The sequence below is a fragment of the Trichoderma aggressivum genome (genome assembly GCF_033847375.1).
Source record: "Trichoderma aggressivum f. europaeum strain CBS 100526 chromosome Unknown scaffold_041, whole genome shotgun sequence".
In the NCBI taxonomy this organism is placed as follows: Eukaryota; Fungi; Ascomycota; class Sordariomycetes; order Hypocreales; family Hypocreaceae; genus Trichoderma; species Trichoderma aggressivum.
This window is the reverse complement of record NW_026946407.1, coordinates 254,157-272,282: the sequence shown is the minus strand read 5'-3', so window position 1 is coordinate 272,282 and position 18,126 is coordinate 254,157. Positions and strand designations below refer to the sequence as shown.

General features: G+C 46.9%; 8 protein-coding genes across 8 annotated transcripts; 3 read left to right on the top strand and 5 right to left on the bottom strand.

The window, feature by feature from the left end:
- Positions 1–5: 5 nt before the first annotated feature.
- Positions 6–1,789, bottom strand: Triagg1_8454 (uncharacterized protein; the record flags this gene model as incomplete). The annotated part of the gene is made up of 2 exons (XM_062903302.1): positions 6–160; positions 217–1,789. The coding sequence occupies 2 exons, from the start codon at positions 1,787–1,789 to the stop codon at positions 6–8; spliced, it is 1,728 nt and encodes a 575-aa protein (XP_062752647.1).
- Positions 1,790–5,376: 3,587 nt separating this feature from the next.
- On the bottom strand, positions 5,377–7,535 carry Triagg1_8453 (uncharacterized protein; the record flags this gene model as incomplete). The annotated part of the gene is made up of 7 exons (XM_062903301.1): positions 5,377–6,028; positions 6,085–6,157; positions 6,230–6,342; positions 6,397–7,010; positions 7,066–7,217; positions 7,266–7,346; positions 7,412–7,535. 7 exons carry the CDS (start codon positions 7,533–7,535, stop codon positions 5,377–5,379), a joined length of 1,809 nt encoding a protein of 602 aa, XP_062752646.1.
- A 572-nt stretch (positions 7,536–8,107) lies between these two features.
- Positions 8,108–8,707, top strand: Triagg1_8452 (uncharacterized protein; the record flags this gene model as incomplete). The annotated part of the gene is made up of 1 exon (XM_062903300.1): positions 8,108–8,707. One exon carries the CDS (start codon positions 8,108–8,110, stop codon positions 8,705–8,707), a length of 600 nt encoding a protein of 199 aa, XP_062752645.1.
- A 175-nt stretch (positions 8,708–8,882) lies between these two features.
- Triagg1_8451 (uncharacterized protein) lies at positions 8,883–10,018 on the bottom strand (the record flags this gene model as incomplete). The annotated part of the gene is made up of 3 exons (XM_062903299.1): positions 8,883–9,220; positions 9,278–9,430; positions 9,481–10,018. The coding sequence occupies 3 exons, from the start codon at positions 10,016–10,018 to the stop codon at positions 8,883–8,885; spliced, it is 1,029 nt and encodes a 342-aa protein (XP_062752644.1).
- Positions 10,019–10,442: 424 nt separating this feature from the next.
- Triagg1_8450 (uncharacterized protein) lies at positions 10,443–11,475 on the top strand (the record flags this gene model as incomplete). The annotated part of the gene is made up of 3 exons (XM_062903298.1): positions 10,443–10,634; positions 10,697–11,176; positions 11,227–11,475. The coding sequence occupies 3 exons, from the start codon at positions 10,443–10,445 to the stop codon at positions 11,473–11,475; spliced, it is 921 nt and encodes a 306-aa protein (XP_062752643.1).
- Positions 11,476–12,089: 614 nt separating this feature from the next.
- Triagg1_8449 (uncharacterized protein) lies at positions 12,090–13,009 on the bottom strand (the record flags this gene model as incomplete). The annotated part of the gene is made up of 3 exons (XM_062903297.1): positions 12,090–12,405; positions 12,465–12,745; positions 12,800–13,009. The coding sequence occupies 3 exons, from the start codon at positions 13,007–13,009 to the stop codon at positions 12,090–12,092; spliced, it is 807 nt and encodes a 268-aa protein (XP_062752642.1).
- A 1,095-nt stretch (positions 13,010–14,104) lies between these two features.
- Triagg1_8448 (uncharacterized protein) lies at positions 14,105–15,465 on the top strand (the record flags this gene model as incomplete). Its single annotated transcript, XM_062903296.1, has 4 exons — positions 14,105–14,176; positions 14,231–14,757; positions 14,810–15,098; positions 15,151–15,465. 4 exons carry the CDS (start codon positions 14,105–14,107, stop codon positions 15,463–15,465), a joined length of 1,203 nt encoding a protein of 400 aa, XP_062752641.1.
- Positions 15,466–15,579: 114 nt separating this feature from the next.
- Triagg1_8447 (transcriptional regulator family: Fungal Specific TF) lies at positions 15,580–17,814 on the bottom strand (the record flags this gene model as incomplete). The annotated part of the gene is made up of 4 exons (XM_062903294.1): positions 15,580–16,485; positions 16,541–16,792; positions 16,855–17,617; positions 17,660–17,814. 4 exons carry the CDS (start codon positions 17,812–17,814, stop codon positions 15,580–15,582), a joined length of 2,076 nt encoding a protein of 691 aa, XP_062752640.1.
- Between the last annotated feature and the right edge of the window lie 312 nt (positions 17,815–18,126).

Genomic DNA, 18,126 nt, shown 5'->3' with positions numbered 1-18,126 from the left:
AACAACTATCGGTGAAATATAGAAGCTGATTCCCAGATGTAGTTCATAGCCTTGAGGCGGTGGATATCCTTCTCTAGAGTTACGCCCTTCGTTGCGTTGAAAACAATGTTGACCGGAGAATTCACACCGTATTTTGGCCAATGCAAGTTAAATCCATGGACTGTTATATCAAGTCAGCTATGTTGTCAACTTTGGTGGGGAAAAGGGCTGACCAACCTCCATGGTTATTAGGGTCCCCGGTTTGGACAAAGCTCAACCACATTCTAGTCATAAGCTGTGCGAGATTGAGGTATTTTTGCTTCAAGGACTGGTTATTGACATCAAGTGGATTAACACCATATCCCTCGCCATCAATGTTGTTGAACACGAATGGAACCTCTTGAAAGTGTGCAGCGCCGTAGACTCCTGGGGACAGACCAGCTGGGTTTGTATCAAATCGAAAGCTGTAAGCCGGTATGTTTCGCTGTGCCCAGGCTTGACAACTGATACGCCGGCCAGCAGTAAACAACGAGTCTCCAACAAGCACAGTCAACTCTCCATGCAGCTTCCCGTAGGTTGGACCAGGATTGGGAAGTACGGTGCCCAGTAATGCTTCGGATGGATTCTTCATCACGTCGGAGTAAAGTTCATGGAGTCGAGCGACAGTACCATTCGGAAGTTGGTGGGGAAATACACTCGCCATGAGCACCCTGGACACATCATCGAAAGTATTTACTGGAGAGCCTTGGCTAAAAATTTCCAGGAAAGTCGACCCTTCGTTGGTGTTGGTACCAATAAGTAGCGGGATCTTGAGGAAGTCGCCACGCTTTATAGACTCAGACGACAATTGTGATAGTAGATCGTTGTCTATGATAGGGTGCCAAAACAAGCCTGTTGATGCTTTGATGAAGTCCTCAGCGGGAACTTTTCGCAGACACGAGACGACATCTTTGGAACTTGAACATTCCGTTCGGTTTAAGAACATGTCCAAGATCACCTTCTGGTCTGCCAAAGTTGGGAAGCTGTGAGCAAACAATGGCGTGCCGCTTTCAAGAATTGCCCGCTGAAATAGACCCTCGTCGCGACCTTTGTGTACCAACATGTTGAGGGATATTGACAAGGCTCCGGCAGATTCTCCTTGGAGAGTAACCCTGGCAGGATCACCTCCAAAAAATGCAATGTTTTCCTGAATCCACCGAAGCGCGAGCCGCTGATCGTGGATACCCAAGTTTGCGGCCCCGATGCTATTAAACGGCTCCCCAGAGATAAATCCAAAGGCGTTCATGCGATAGTTGAAGCTAACTCCGATAACAGGTTTGCCCATCTCGGTAGACATCTCAACAAGGCGTGACATATTATATCGGGGGTCCGCACTGCCGCCTTCTTCAAATCCACCTCCATATACCCAGACAAGTATTGGGAGGCCCTTGGGAGCCCATTCATGGTGGTAGTTATGGGGTCGCACCACGTTTATGGTAAGGCAGTCTTCGCTCGAAGGGTTGGTGATATTGTTATCGAATCCAACCAAGCCAACATTAAACCCATAGCAGTATGGCGCATATTTCGTTGCCTGCTTGGGGCCAGTCCACTTTTCGGTGAGATGCTGTGGACGAGTGAATCGAAGGTCTTGAATAGGGGGTTTGGCGTAGGGAATCCCCAGGAACAGGTCTTGCTGGTAATGAGCATTGTATTTGCCCACCAAGGTGCCGTTTTTGACCTTCACTGTCGGTACATTAGATGGAGGACAGCTAGCAGAAATGCCGCTTACTACCGAGAGCAAGGCTGTCAGAAGATATGAGAAGCTGATCATGATTGGAGGCTTTATGGATGAACTTGAGCGTTTTAACCAAGTCTGGGAAGAAGTGGCCTATATATATTATGCGCTGATCCCCTTTGTAGACGATGCTTTCTAACACCGGAACATGCTGAAGCAAAAGCCGAAGACTCTTTTCAAGGTTGTTAACTGAAATCTCTCAATAATTAATAGTTATTGTTAATATTTCTGTAATACAATACAAAGTAATGGCATGGGCTACGGTAGCTCTCCATTCCCGGTAGATGGGAAGAATACTACCCAAATACCGAAAATCCGGGTTTCAACCCGGCAATTCCATCGTCAATGCACCAGTTACGGGAACTGTCAACCAATAGCTGACAAATAAAGTCGCTTTCGTGCCATTACGGGAGCCCCTGATACTCGAACATCATGTTTTCAGGCAGGCCGAATACTGAGAAATCATCTAGGCCCACGCCAGTCTCCGCCTGATCATCCTGAGGGGGCTGGATCTGGGTCTCGGTATTATGCACAGAGTAGAACCAATCTCTTGAGGATCTCCGTACAGCACGATGATGAGTTTCTCCGTTAGGAAATACTTCGCCGCCCCAATTGGGTAGTAATCCCTTTTTAGCCAAACCCCATTCTGCGACTCCAAGAGCCACCTGAATTTGCGGCACATCCCGACACTGTTTCATGCAGATGAGAGATTGTTGGATGTAAATAAGAGATCGTGATTTAAGCTCCTCAACCTCAGAAGATTTGAGAACTATCTCAAGATGTAAGGCGAGGACTGCAGGGGCACAGATCAAGCTTCGAAGGGTAATTAGCTTTATCTAAGCAGCGAATATTCGGATTAAGGGCTGATGGAGGGTTTTTCACATACAATGCAATAGGAAGATTACGCAACATATCATAAGCTAAGGCCCTACCTATCATCGCATCCAATTCGTACATTGCAAGCTTGAGACGGCTGTTGGCATTTTCTGACAACAGTGAATTCTTCGCCTCCCAGTGTTTCCTTAACCAACGAAATAGCATACATTGGAAGCGATAACTCGTAGCTATGAGGACAATATGCCATGGGTTGTCGCGGGGATCTTGGCCTGGATTCGGCAGCAAAGGCTCAGGAACTGATGCATGCCATGCGCTGAAAGCTTCTTGAATATGAGCTAGAGAATTCGGAGATCCGGATTTGGCTACCGAGAGGCATTGAGAAGCTGACATTTGCGTCAGACTGGTTGGTATATACTGAGCTGATCCTTGGTACCTGCACTTACCGATGGTAGCTAGCTTGCAATTCTCAACGAAGTAAAGACTCTCTAGTAGCGTCAGAGGAGACAGTACAGATGTGGATGATGGTGAGAGACTCTCAGACACCCATATTTCTGCAGGCGGTAGGACTGTCGGACTCTCAGCACTGCTTCCCAGAAGACTTTTATTCTCCACGCCAGAGAAAAGTAACATTATATCACGGCTCTAGCCAAATTAGTCAAACAAAGATATTATAGAATTAGTTGTTCGTAGGTATACAATGCCTTACATATAATGTCCACCAGATCCTCTGGTATAGCCTGTAAGTTGCCGAGTCTATCTCATGGGTGTTGAAACTGGAACAGGAAGCGAATTAGCCAAGCCGGTACGTGACTTGGAAAGGATTTATAAGGATAAGCGAATACCTTTGGTGATGTATTCCCATCTTAATCGCCAGACGGATAGCATTGTGGTACCAGTAGCCAAAGTCTTTATCCCGAGTTCCGGCAAATCCCGTCATTGCCAAAACAGCAGAGCCTTGCAATAATCTCAGCTGGCTCTTTTCGCAGTTAAAGTCGTAAAGCAATGCTGCTCTGGTGCAAAATGTTTCTAAAGCTTCTGATCGGCTTGCGAAGCCACATGCTTCCAGTACCTTCTGGGATACGTACAAGGCCGCATTGGCCAAAACGGCCTGTAATAAAAAGAATGAATAGGTTCCAGAATCGTATGACTGTATGAACTCAAACGGATCAAAGACGGGACAGGTTGGATAAGCAAGTCTAAAATATGACTGGAGGAATGCTTCACTATAGCTAGTTAGAAATGACGGTGGGTAGGGCGGTTGTCCTTCATACCAATAATGCTTTGGAGGCAGACTGAAAGCGCATTTTTGTGTGAGGTACTCTCTGTCTGTAGGATCAAGCACATCCATAATTATGCGATTATCTACAGGCGATCCTTTCTCCCTAACAATAATACGAGTGACTCTTCGTATTCTTTCCTCAGTAACAACCTCGCTCATCATAGTGGCATAATGCATCTCACTGTGGTATTGAACCACATCTCGACCATTAGGTGATGGGTCTAGCAGCATCTCTGGGGCTGGAAGACCAGCACCCTCTGCTATTTCTTTGCATCCACGAATGAGTGCTTGCGCACCTTGGTGTGATGCTTCATCAGGACATGGCAGGACCTTAGGAGCATAATGCAAATTTGTCCCCTCTGAATATGGAGAAGCCTTTCCAAAGTTAGCACATTGTGCAAAAAGTTCATTTGAGATAGACTAATTCATCTTACAGAGGATGATGTGCGCCTGGTATCTCGGCGGCCCGGCACTTGTGATGGTAGTACATGGGATGACTCTCGGGCGGACTCGGCTGACCCGGAAATTGATACCGCGGTTACTCTATTGGAGGAAACTTAGTTGCCTTGCCTTGTGATGAATAGCTTGTCCTTGATTGGGGGTAATTTACCTTCTTTGCTGTCGGAGAATGCGGATACAACTTCGGTGTTGTGAGGGATCCTGGGCCTTACACCTCGTGCAAGGTAATCCAACTCGAGCCGCATCACATTTCAGTTTCTTTTGATGGCAAGGAAGACACGCCTTGATAAGATTGCGGGGCATTTGCAGGTAGGATCAGTATTGGACTGGGAAGAGCAATGAAGCTCTAGGGTTAGCTTATTAGCCCGAAATGCTATATGATCCAAGATTACCTTGGGGGTGATGCTAGAAAAGGAGCTCTCCATCGGCGTTTCGTTGTGGGGTTATTCGGTATTTGCGGGGATTCGGGGATTCGGGGATACATGGATGATCAACAGGATGCAATTGAGTAAGTACAGGTAAATCCAGCAACAGATCTAATATTATTCCGGATTTATCGGAACTTCTATCGTGTCCAACTGGCACTAGGATGAACATGCGACTTGTGTAGGCTCCTCCCTTGGGTCTTCATCGTTGGCGAGCACATATGTCCCGTTGCAGGTATCTCCACCGTCGTCCGACCGGTGGGTGTCTTATACGACGGCATCGCGGCATTGGATGTTCAAGGGCCGTCCGAGCCAGGTCGTGAACTCCCGACTTGCGTAGTGTTGGATGATATTGTGATCTTTTGCAAGGTCTGCCATTTTTGGAATCAGGACAAGTTCTTGCATGAGGTGCTTGATTAGAACTGGAACTGTCCTCCAAGTGTTTTCACTTCTCTACGTGTTGACACAGCTAGACCCCTGCCCTGAGGATGACAGCACGTATAGATGGTGACTGAAGTCTTTGTCATCCCTTACAAGTTATCCTAATATTTTACACAAGCATGATGTAAATCTTGCGGTATGTCTTTTCCATACATAAACCAACAAGCTATTGTCTCCATATACTACAAAGCTAGAATGGATTTAAACACACGCTCGAGCACAGAAGCAGTGTCATTCACTATGCTCTGGCTTCTCCACGCAATGAAGTTGTCTGGGCGTACAAGGACGCAGCCGCTCTCCTCTACTTCCCGCAGTCTGTACCAGTCATTGAATACGGCTTCATACTCGAGACCGTAGCCGACTGAATACACGGCGATTGTGATTTTCAACGCTTGCTCCACAGACCGCGCAGCATTACGCCATGCCTCTCCTCCATGGCTAATAAAGAGCGCAAATCGTCCGTGGCCTGCTAGATCCAGTGTTGAGACTTGTTCTTGCGGAGTAGCCGTATTTAGCCACGCATGAGGCAATCGCATACCAGGAAACGTATGGGGCTCATAGTACAGAACGGGATTCGAAGGCAAGGGTGGTTCATCTCCCGATCCCTCGAGGAACACAGCAGCAGACTGGTATCGCTGGTTCATATCTGAGCCCAAGGCCAAGAATTCATGTGAAGTGTAGTTGATTGCTCTCATGAGTTCACGTCGCCTTGTACGACCGCTCTCCGAATCCTCTTTCAATACATCGAGCTCCTTCTTCCTCTCCTCGAGTGATGGTTTTAAGAAGCCAAGAGCGTCGAATATCGGCTTATGTTCTCGCAAAGATGAATTGGCCCTTGAGCAGACTTGATTAGCCATCGTACGGTTTGATCTTATGCGTCCTTGTGTTACCTTGCTACGACTCCGGCTCCAACAGGTTGACGCTCAATTGTATAGCTGTCCAGAAGTGCAGGCCTCGCTAGCCCTATGTTATGGATAGGCACATGTTAGTATCTATTCGTTTCATATCCCATAGAAATGATTTGTTGCTTTTTACCTTTCTCCACCAAGTTTAACTTCCAGGCAAGATTGGCGGCGTCCTGGGTGCAGGTATTTGCCCCGAGACCATTCATCGGCGGATGGCGATGCACAGCGTCTCCAAGGCAGAATCTATACCCCATTAGAATCAACAAACAGAGGTGATGATAAGTGGGAGAAAGTTACATATTGCCTTTGCTGTACACTTCGGCTACTGTGTCATTAATGATCCATTTGTCAACTCGATTAATCTCGACTGGGACGGACTGATCCCCAATGACTTCGTAGACCTGGCATTTGACTTGTTCCAGAGTTGGCATAAATTCCGCCGGACAGGTCGGCTTGTACATCATGATGATGAGCCATTCATACCAAGGCTTTACCATGCGTACAATCGACCACCAAGCAAAATCAGGGTAGTCTGCGTCAGGCCGGATCACATAGTGCAGATTTCCGACGCGATTCTTCATCAAATGGGAAAGGTCAGCTCGAACAAGGACGTTGAGAGCTATGCCCTGGCTAGGCTGCACCGCCATGGGAAGACCAAGCTGTCGAACGATGGCACTTTTGGCTCCGTCGGCTCCAAACAGGTATTTAGTTCTGATGGTGTATAATTTGTCGAAAATCATGTCTCGGACGGTCACAACAATGACGCCGGCTGTCGAGTCATCGAATGAAACGAATTGTGTTCGAAATCGACAAGGAAAGCCGTGCTGTGAAGCATATCGAAGGAGGATAGGCTCTGTCAGTGTTTGAGGCAGCTCCAAGTGTGAGCATGGGCTACTCATTTGAAACTCGCCCTAAAGACTGCAATTAATAATTATGCTTTCTTTTCTGTAGTTGAAAAGATCGTACCCCTCGTTGTACATCTGATCCCCAGGACGTGATACGGCCAAACTCTCTTCCATTCATGGTCTCACACCAACGCGTGAGGCCCTTCTCTGGGCCCGAGTAGCCATTTCTCATGAATTCTTTCTCCATGTCGGGGTCGAGGTCACGGATACACTCTACATCGCGGTGAGTCGGCGCTTTTCGTCATGCAGAAGTAGACTCACCCATCCCAGGTTGGTTGATTATATGCGCGCGCGGGGTGTTCGCCGACGATGGAGCAGAGCTGATGATCAAACCTTTGAAGCCTGGAAATGTCGCATATACCATTTAGACATGCTTTCAGTCGTGAGTAAATAGTGATTGAACGCACCATATTTACCAAGGAAACTTCCCAAAGTCGCCCCAGCCGGGCCTGCTCCAACGATTAAAAAAGTCAACTCCAGGGAATCATCGCTACTCGTATTATCGCGCAAAGGAAGATTGCTTTGGGCCATTTTCAAAGGTCCAGATATCACCTGTGAGGAAGATTCAAGACGTTAAGGGAGAGTAACAATGGAACTGCTCTCTCGATCACCGCATGATTGTTCTTGTACATATATGCAGCCTTCCGATGGAAGGCATTGTAGCCTTCCGACGTAATGCATCCCTCTGTCATATGACTTTACCATTCAGTCAAATAAGTCTTATTCAAAATTCCGTTGTCACTGAGGTGGGGGAATCGGGTAGCTACAGAGCAAAAGTTCGTAGAACTTTAGGCAAATTTCATAAAGCCCTGGATTAACGGGGATCGGAAAATTCCGATCTTTCCGAAATTCATCACCTGCTACATCATAATTGAACTTTCATGAGTAACAGTTGTTAAATAGCTGTAGGTTTGCTTACGTTCAAATTAATCAGTGGTAATGGCGTCATTAATAATAGCTTGACAATCTATCAGGGGGGCACAGTGGGACGGGATCTTCACTTGCTACACATATATCATCCAGATCAACTACGCTTAACACTCCAGTCAGTCAATACCATTGTCAGGCAATTTTCGACCATTGTATAATTCTAGAAAATCATCATGGCGGACAAGCTTATTTCTTCGTTCGGGGCTCGACGCTCTGTGTATCAGCTCTCAGCTGAGACCGACCTCTCGATTGGCCGACTGGAAGAGATAGTTCGAAACGCTCTTTTAACGGTACCATCAGCCTTCAACACTCAAAGCACACGTATTGTTGTGCTTGTTGGCGATCATCACCGGAAACTCTGGGACATTGTCAAAGCAGCCGTTGCCCCGTTCGTGTCAGGGGACCAAGCCACCAGTACCAATGCCAAGATCAAGGGTTTTCAGGGAGCCTACGCGACAATTCTGTTCTTTGAAGACCCTGCGCCATATGAGCCACTGGGTGCTTTCAAGATGTATGCGGACAAATTTGAAGGCTGGCGTGAGCAGGCAAGCGGCATGCACCAGTTCCTTATTTGGTCGGCCCTTGCTCTGGAGGGAGTAGGAGGCAACCTGCAACATTACAACCCGCTTATTGATGACGAGGTTAAGAAGACTTGGTCTGTTAACTCAGACTGGAAGTTGTTGGCCCAGTTGGTTATCGGGAAGCCTGTCGGAGACGCACCTGCTGGGAAGGAGAAGAAGCCCGTTGAAGATCGATATGTCATTCACTCTTAGAACGACATGCTGGAAGCTGAACGGTATAGATATTATTGAATACTAGAAGCATCTGAAATAAAAGAATTTGGACATTTTTATGTTTCAACAGTTGTTCATTGAATTGTAAAAGCGATGCTACGATACAGGCTACGTGATATCCTAGCCGCTATTTCAACTTCGATAAATGAGAAGCCTAAAGGTCTACACAAGCCTGTTCTCCTAGCCATGCCCGCCGTATCATCTTCTGCATTGAATCTCTATTGAGCGGTCGAGGGTTCCAAAACGAGGCCTTCATCAGGTTATCCGTAGCCAGCTCAATACCCTCCTCCTTCATGCCCAGAGCCTTCAGGCTCGGTGGAACTCCCAACTTGGACAGTAATCTATTCAGTCCTTGAATGGCATCCCCTTCACTATTTGGGATAATTTCTGCAAGGTCCTTCATGACTTGCGGAATCTCAGGCGCTATGTAGGCGAGCGCATGAGGCAGGATAATGGCGTGGGTTTCGGCATGCGGTAAATTGAAAGTCCCGCCTAGAACATGACAAAGTTTATGATGGAGGGCGACGGTTGTCATTGCTAGACATTTACCACATAACCAAGCGCCGAGTAGAGCGTCTGAACGGAAGGCAATTGATTGAGAGTTGTCCACCACTCCAGGCAGCGAAGAGGCCAAGGATCGAATTCCCTCGAGGGCAAATAGGCGAACGATTGGGCTCGTATCTTTTGCATATAGAGCCTCGACTACTTTGGCGTCAATAAGTGCAAATTGACTTCTTTTAACTTCCACTTACCAGCATGCGCCATTGCATTAAGGCCACTTGTTGCACTCATGCCCGTGGGCAGACTTAAAGTGAGATTGACATCGTAGATGACTACCTTAGGAATCACTGCCCGGTCAACACGAGTCACCTTTTGGTTATTGTTGGTTTCACCCAAGATGGGTGTCATCTCGCTTCCAGCATATGTTGTTGCGACGCAGATGTGAGGCAAGCCAGTCCGAAGAGACAACGCTTTGCCCAGGCCAACCGTGCTTCCACCACCAATTGATAAGAGACAGTCCGCATTCGTAGTCTTCGTATATACCAGTGCCTCTTCTGTAACATCGGTTGGGGTGTGCATTGTGGCACGGGTGAAAGAACCCGCAACATGACCATTCAGTATCTTGGTAAGATCTTGAACGGCCGTGGCTTGCTGGGGAGTTGTCAACAGCAATGGCGCCTTACAGCCAAGCGCCGCAACCTCAGTGGGTAGCTTAGCGAGAACGCCTTTGCCAAACACGACTCTCTGGCTACTTTCATTGTATTCGAAGTTTCGCGGTTCAACGTCCATTTTTGCAACTGATAGCTGAATTATTGGGGATAGTGAGGCACTGCGTCAGTCAACACATGAGAATTGATACCAAGTAGTATGAATATGCTGTCATGCGCTGGATGTTTTGTGTCCTTGGACCTATTTCAGTTTTCGCAGCCGACCTCCAATGCCGAACCTGTTCACTAATCTAATCCCGGCTTGGCAAACAGTCCATTAAGTTCAGCGCTCGCCACCTTATGAAACGATTTGCAAGCAGGCGTATTTTTTTAGATTACATAAAGATAGATCAGCATTAGAAGCTGAAACAGCGGAGTTTGTTTTATCGGAAGCATTCCGAAAGCGTTCCGGAGTTGAAATCCGGCAAAGTTATATGGGACGCCCACTGACTACAGATCGTGTACTGCATCAAATTTAAGTATTATTGCCTTTTAATACTGGAGAAATGGAGTCCAGTCTAGAAGAATTGACCGCCGAAAACCTGACCCCCCATGTCGTCAAGGTATCAACGGAGAATGTCAAAGACGAGAGGCTTATTGAGTTGGTTACCGGCTTGATCCAGCACTTGCATGATTACGTTAAAGAAGTTAAGCTGAAGCCAACGGAATGGGAGGCGGCTGTCCAATATCTTACTCAAGTACGCAGATCCTTATACGGCACTGCCTTTGTTTATGGTACTGATATACAGGCTCAACCCAGGTTGGCCAAGACTCATCGCCTGATAGGCAGGAGATGATTCTGCTGTCTGATGTTCTTGGAGTGTCTGCACTGGTTGACACCATTAATTCTGCACAGGCAAAGGCCAGCTCGGCAACAGAGTCATCTGTCCTCGGACCCTTCCATTCTGAAGACACACATAACCTTGTTAATGGGCAATCCATTGGCTCCCCCGGTGTTATAGGAGAGCTTATGCTTATACACGGCACAGTGAGATCCGTCAGCGGTGCCCCAATTGAGGGTGTCGCCGTGGATGTTTGGGAGACGAACGGGAACGGGCTCTACGATATGCAAGACCCCAATCGCGACGGACCCAACTGCAGGGGCATATTCCAGACTGATAGCCAAGGTCGGTATTATCTAGTAGGCGTGAAGAGCGTCAACTACGACATCCCTACCGATGGGTCTGTCGGGGTTTTGCTTAACAAGTTGAAGCGGAATATTACGCGTCCCGCACATGTGGTATGTACGGCCACCACCAGCAGATCTAGCGAATTATTAACACTCCGCAGCATTTTCAGTTGAAACATCCCAAGTATCTCAATCTTACGACAGCGTTATATGCTAGCGACAGCGAACACATCGCTTCAGATCCAGTTTTTGGTGTAAAGAAATCCCTCGTCAAGAGCTTTGAGTGGAGTGACAACCCAGCTTCACTTATCAATGAGTTACACTTGCAGACAGCTCTCCAACAAATGAAATATGAGGAGGGTAAGGGGCTTTGGGTTTTACACCATGAGTTTGTCTTGTTAGAGAAATAGAAATCTTGTAACGGAAACCTATCAAGGTGTCAAAGACTGAATAGTCAGTCAGTCGAGGAGACACATTGTTATTTTAGTCTAAGGAAAAAATATTAAACAAAAAAAACTGTAAACCAACAGTAAAGACACCTATTCTTTCATTATTCAGTGATTGCGGAACGAAATTGCGTTTGAGAATCCATTGTCCGATTTTACGGCCTCATTAGGTGACCGCAACCTCAATATTTCAATGATACTTGAGGGAGAGGAACGTGCACCCAAGCTAACACATAAGATTGGGTGCGGCGGAGTGTATAGGGATCAAAGAGAGACATAGAAGTGAAATGGACCCAAGAGGCCTGATCGACTTGTGGGGAGGGCGGCTTAAGAATGTCAAGGCGCAAAGAGCATCTCTCAATGTCACATGCACTTATGTCTCCGTTACGGTAATGGCTGTGCCACCCTGAATGTTTTCTAATTTCGTTGCTGTCGATAGCTTTCAAGGAGTCGAGGTGAGTATCTGTGTTTATTTATTGTCATCGTTGAATACCGATTGAGAGATTTTGTGACGAAATCTAAGAACATATTGATAAACCACTGAGAAGTTGAGTTCCTGCCAAGGCCAGGATGTCAGACTACTTCTTGCTACCAGAACCATCATACATAGTGCTTCTCCCTCCCATGACTGCTATGAAAGAAGGCTCGTCGGACGCCATCTTTCCATACTCTTTCAAAGAATCAGGAACAACAAAATCGCGCCCTACGTCCTGAAGGCGGAGTATCATAACAACCAAGTGGGCGTCAAGCTCCGTCGGTTGCTGCTGACCAAAGAGCCATGGACCATCGCCAGGGTTTAGCAGCGTAGCGGCCTCTTCCAAGTACGCCTGGGCCTTGTCCAACTCCGCTTGTGTCTTCTCAGGTGTGAGAGCACTGACCTTGTCCCGACGCAGGCTATAATTATCACCGGGTTAATAATATGTCAATCGTGTTGGATAGTACTTGATTCTTACATTTCAAGCTTATACTCCAATGCCTCTCTGTACCTAGCACTTATGGACTTGTCCTCAAGGCGCTTCAACGCAACATCGGCAAACCCGGAAGCAAGCTGCGGACTGCCCTTGAAAGAGAGGGTGAAAAAATTCATCTCATGCATCTTGTGTACCATCTCGTGGATTTTAGCGGCATGCTTAGGGGGTAGAAGCCCCGGATATCTCGCCGCAATGTACTCGGAGATTGCAGTCGTTTGAGACATGGGGAAGTCGAAAGCAACATCGCTTCCGAGAACCGGAACCTATTTGAATCCCCAGTCAGCTTTGCCTTTTCTGGAATCCTAGTAGAAATATACTTGGCCATTTTTGTTGACGTCGCAGAGATACCATTCGCTGAATTGTTCTTCTTGAAAGATGTCGATCTCCTTCAAGCCGATATCCATGCGCGATGATTCGTCCTTGGGCTCACCGCGAATTTCAACCAACCATCGCATCATCAATGAGCAAATCGAGAAACGATTGTAATAAAGCGTGTACGGAACACCATTCTCAGATTTGTTTGCCATGTTGGGTTGCTTGGAAATTGGAGGTGGGTACGCAAAAGATTCTGAGCTGGCTTGATTGATTCTAGGCGACTTCTGGTAGTGTTGAGACTATCATTCAACTGCATGCGTTGGTGATTCACTTATATTTGCTCCTGCGCTTTGTGTGAACTTACAAGCATTCACTCCTATTCCAAGTGATTGTCGGAACTCTTCCGCACACGTTATACTAGAAATTATCTCCTTGAATCTGTAAGGGCTTCCAAGGTTGACTTATTCATCGAGCAACAAACGTATTACACGTCTACCCTAACGGATGCGCAATTATGCATAAGACTTATTAATATTGCTTTGTCGTCTCGCGAATAGTCCTTGCTCCTCTCATGCATGTTTCGGAATCGGAAGGTTCCAAAGCTTGCTTCCGTGCCCCTAATGGGAAAGTGACTGAAATATGACACATTAAATGACTTCACCGCAGCCCCGGCGCAGCTTTTCATTGGGCTGAGGCAATCATACCGGCCACCCTTGTAGATGCTACCTCAGTGATTGGGCTCATCAACCACTGTGTTGCAGGCATACCATAGGCTTCCGTTGCGGACATACCAGCCTGTGGAGACTTGTTCCCAAGACACAACAACGTCTCTCGGAAACAGTATGTATGTTTTTGAAGATTTTGAATATCATTTTGGTATGATTCGGAATGTAAATAATCGCATGGGTTCATTGGTGGCATATAATAGGCAAGAAGAAACACTTATTGTAGAATTGCATGAAGAAATACAATCTTTCCCACCCATTACTCGAAACTCCTTCCAAAGTCTAAATGCCTTGAGCACAATGGCTTCCTATAGCACTACCCTGCTCCCACTCGTATTATTGTCTTGTAGCCTTGTCTGGCTGCTACTTTGGATCTTTGTTCATCCTTTACGAAAGATCCCCGGTCCTTTTTGGGCTCGCAGGACTTCTTTGTGGAAGGTGTATCATGTTTACAGACGAGACTTGGCGTTTAGTATACAGAGGGCACACGAGAAGTATGGCCCTGTAATTCGAATTGGGCCCGGTCATGTCAATTTCCAAACTCGAGATGCCATCGACCCCATCTACAAAGCCGGGCGAGCTATGCCTAAAACAAAATTCTATGATGCGTTTACAGCACTACATCCCAATCTTTTCAGTACTCGTGACGAAGAGGTAAGGACTCTCGTTGGTTTAGATGCAACAGAGAGGATACTAATTAATGTCTAGTTTCACAAGATGCGAAGACGTCAGATGTCGCACAGTTTCTCTATGGCAACGCTACTCAAGTTCGAGGGTAGATTTGGAAAGCATTTACACCGCTTGTTCGCTAATCTCGAGCAGCAGCCAGAGGGACAAGTCTTTGATCTGAAACAGAGTGTCGCATGCTATGCATACGACGTTATAAGTGACCTAGCATTCGAAAAGGATCTCAACACCCAGAGCAACCCAGCGGCTAATGAGTTGCCGCCAATTCCTGACCATATCCTCATTGGCACAATGTATGGCATGGTATCGTCTCTCCTTCCTTATAGCATTCGAATTGGAAACAAACTACCCATTCCGAGTCTTCAAAAGCTGCTTCAGTCGCGAAAACTGCTTAGCCAGAAAGCTTCTGAGTACGTCAATACTGCTATTGAGAATCACAAGGCAGGAGAGAAAGAAACTCTGCTGGACAATCTTCTAGAGGCAAAAGATCCCTCAACAGGAGCACCATTGACGCCAGCAGAGGTTAGCTCAGAGGCCTTTGCCTTTTTGTACGTTTCAGAGACCACCAAGAACGAAAATGCCACTAATGGAAGAATACAGGGTTGCAGGAGCACATACCACATCTGCCACACTCGGCCTTCTATTTTATCACCTCCTCCATAACCGATACGCCGCCGAGAAACTCACGGAAGAACTCAACGCAAATGTGCCCCTATATAACGAAGGCGGTAAAGAAATTTCATATTCGGGACTCGAGAGCAAACTACCGTATACCATGGCATGCATCAAGGAGAGCTTCCGCATCACGCCGGTCTTTACAATGCCCTTACCCCGACTTGTTACAGACCCCAATGGCGTTGACATACACGGTTTCCATATTCCACAGGGGGTAGGCCATAATCAGAAAGTGAGATTCTACGAGATATACTGACGTACTGCAGACCACCGTTTCAATGATATCACAGGCTCTACATCATGACCCGCAATTCTGGGGCGGCGATCATGACCAGTATATTCCTGAAAGATGGCTTGAAGAAGCTATTTCGTTCAATGAGATAATGCCTTTTGGCATTGGACACCGAGCTTGCATTGGAAGAAACATTGCCAGCATCAATATTCTCAAAGTACTGTGTGCTCTTTGGCGCAACTTTGAGATTGTTCCAGTAAACAAATACGAAAAATTAGAGATCAATAGCCTAGGTGTTGATGAGAAGAAAGGGCCGCTCTTATGTACAGTACGAAAGCGACAGATGTAGAGTCATGGCCCATAGTTACAAGGCTACCTTATAATCATAAAAATACAAATTGAATAAGATAATTCTCATTAGGATATCAGATTAAAACATTCCTCATACTTGTAATTAAACATTTCATTCATCAATCCCATTAAAGACGGAATCAGGGCCAAACATTATGTCGAATGCCGAATAGATCTTGCTCGCTGAGGTGGATCCGTCAGCATTATTCTCACCGACAGGAAATTCAAGTGCCGTAACACTACTTGGTGACAAGCCAGCGAGCCCCTGCTCCCAATTACTCGTGTGTGTCTCCCATGTATCGGTAATGCTCATGGTTTCCGCGGTACCTGGGACCTCCTCAATGTTGCCGGGAGCGACGGGAGCCAAGAAACCCAGGAGATTCAAGCGCGAGGCAAGATCGCTGACACGGCTCCACAGATGTCTTGATTGTCGTGATATATCTGCTCGATTTCGCAGCAAATTGAGGCAAAGGATCGCGCTTTGCTGGGCCCTCAGGCACGTTTCCGGGTCTAACGGGCTCTGTGCAGCAATTGGGAATAAGGAGCCTTGCAACATGGCAAGGAACGAGATGCCCATCGACGAGACAAGAAAATAGTTCGACTCGGATTTAGTAGCCTGGAAAGCCGCTGGGGAGCCGTCAATGGTGGCCAAAATGCAGGTAGTGTCAGCAGCCACATCCATGCATACGGACCACAAGTTGGCTGGGACCATGCCGCGAAATTGTCTTTCGAAGAACATAAATCTCGTTACTACAAAGTGCAAGTTGTTGGCCCTTAATCGAAGGATTGCGTCAAGTTGGCTGTTCCACTGATCTGCCCTCTTGCTTGTGGATTTGAACTGGAATTGGGTTCCGATCGCTTTCCGCCATTCGCTAAGGCGATACTGAAAGTATGTATATGCATCTTGGCAGTCTCCGGACATCACTTGGGTGTTTGATTCATCACAAGACAATGTTTCACATGCTTTTGCACCAATCCGAGCGTAGTGAATCATTGCTTCCAAATACGGAGCGTTGACCTAAAGGGCAACATGTCAGCGAAGCCAATTGCTCTTGGGTGGTGAGGAAGGCTACCGGTTTTGGAAGAGTTGGGTCCATGAAAAAGTCTTGCATGGTCGTAGAGAGTCCCAGGGCGTACCTCAGCTGTTGCTCAAGTACAAAGACAGTCCACATTGTGTTAAGTGCCTGGGTATGTGCCTTTTCATCGGGAAAGGACCGATCCAGAACGATTCTTCGATTCAATCCCAGCTCCAGGATAATTCGTACAACGTTCCTTATGAAACGCCAGGCTTTACGCCACTTATGGGAGTAATAGTAATATAGACTCTAGATGAATATGTTAGTTGAAGTTAGAATTGGTGCTATTGAAAAAATTGGTGGTCACGTACCACGAGTACCAAAAGTGCTAACCCTTGAAGATCAACTCTCGTATTCCACACCATGTACTGAACATCTGGTAACACATGATCGTGGAGGGTCTGCATCAGTTCTGAGGAAGCCTCGTTCTCATCAGTCAGAGCAATAGCGACCATCATCTCGACGATGCCTATCTGGCTTCGATTCCACTGAGGAAGGCTCTCTGTATTTGTCTTATCAGCGGCCCACACATTTTCGACCAATTGCTCTGGATGCGTCGCATCTATCACTGGATACAACATCCCGGCTATATCTTGATATTTTTGTATCAGACGAATGATTTCCGTTCTTTTAAGGGTTTCGAGCGCGTATTTGGGAGCTTTGGGAGACGCATTATCCGCAATTGGACTCCATGAGTTGATGTCGGCATCTTCGCCATCCCACGCCTCGATATCCGTTGCCCCTCCATCCAAAATCTGGTCGTGTAAAATTGAAAAGGAGGAAGAAGAGCCGGCCTTGGTCCCATCTCGTATCTGGGCGTTTTCGGTGCAAATCTCCAAGGCCCTTAGTTTCACATCGATTACATGCAAACAGAAAAAGGCACTCGTCGCACTTTGGATTAATGGAAGCGGGGCTTCGCAGCATGAGAATAAGTTTCTTGACGGTCTGGAGAGGCTATTTTGGAAGCGATATGGTTGATGTATATTGGAGATGTGCTTGAGTAATGCATCGAGCTTGGTGTTCTGTTGCTGTAGTAGAATCTTGAGGCTCTGTTCTTCGGTCGAATCAATGGTGCTAAGTTTATTAGTGGAGGACATTAGTATATGGGATAATCACGATATACTTTGACCGCTGCTGAGGTTGAGTGGTTGGTTCCCGGGGGGATTGTTGAGACCTGTAAGAGCAGGACTCAGGATCCCTCGGAATGCAGTAAGAGCATGGCGATTTCCCGTTGCAATGAACTTTAGCGGTCCTACAGCGATTGCAGGCATTCGGGACGTATCGATCGCGTTTCCGGGCCGTAGAAATCTTGGGCATATTGGCAGATAGAGTTTTAGTAGGTAGTTAGAATGGTGATGGTTTTGCCATTAACTACCCACAGGAGAGAATTAAAGAGGCTAACAAAAGTAAGGTTCAAGGACGGAAATCAGCCTTTGAGATCGGAATCGCTCTCACTCTCGCTTTTTGTACTGCGTCCGATGTACCGACATATGCGGGGGATCGCCAAAGCTAAGGAGGTAACTGACGCTGGTGGGAAATGCTACTGTAACCTTGCGCTTATAAAGCGGTTACTAAGTGGCACA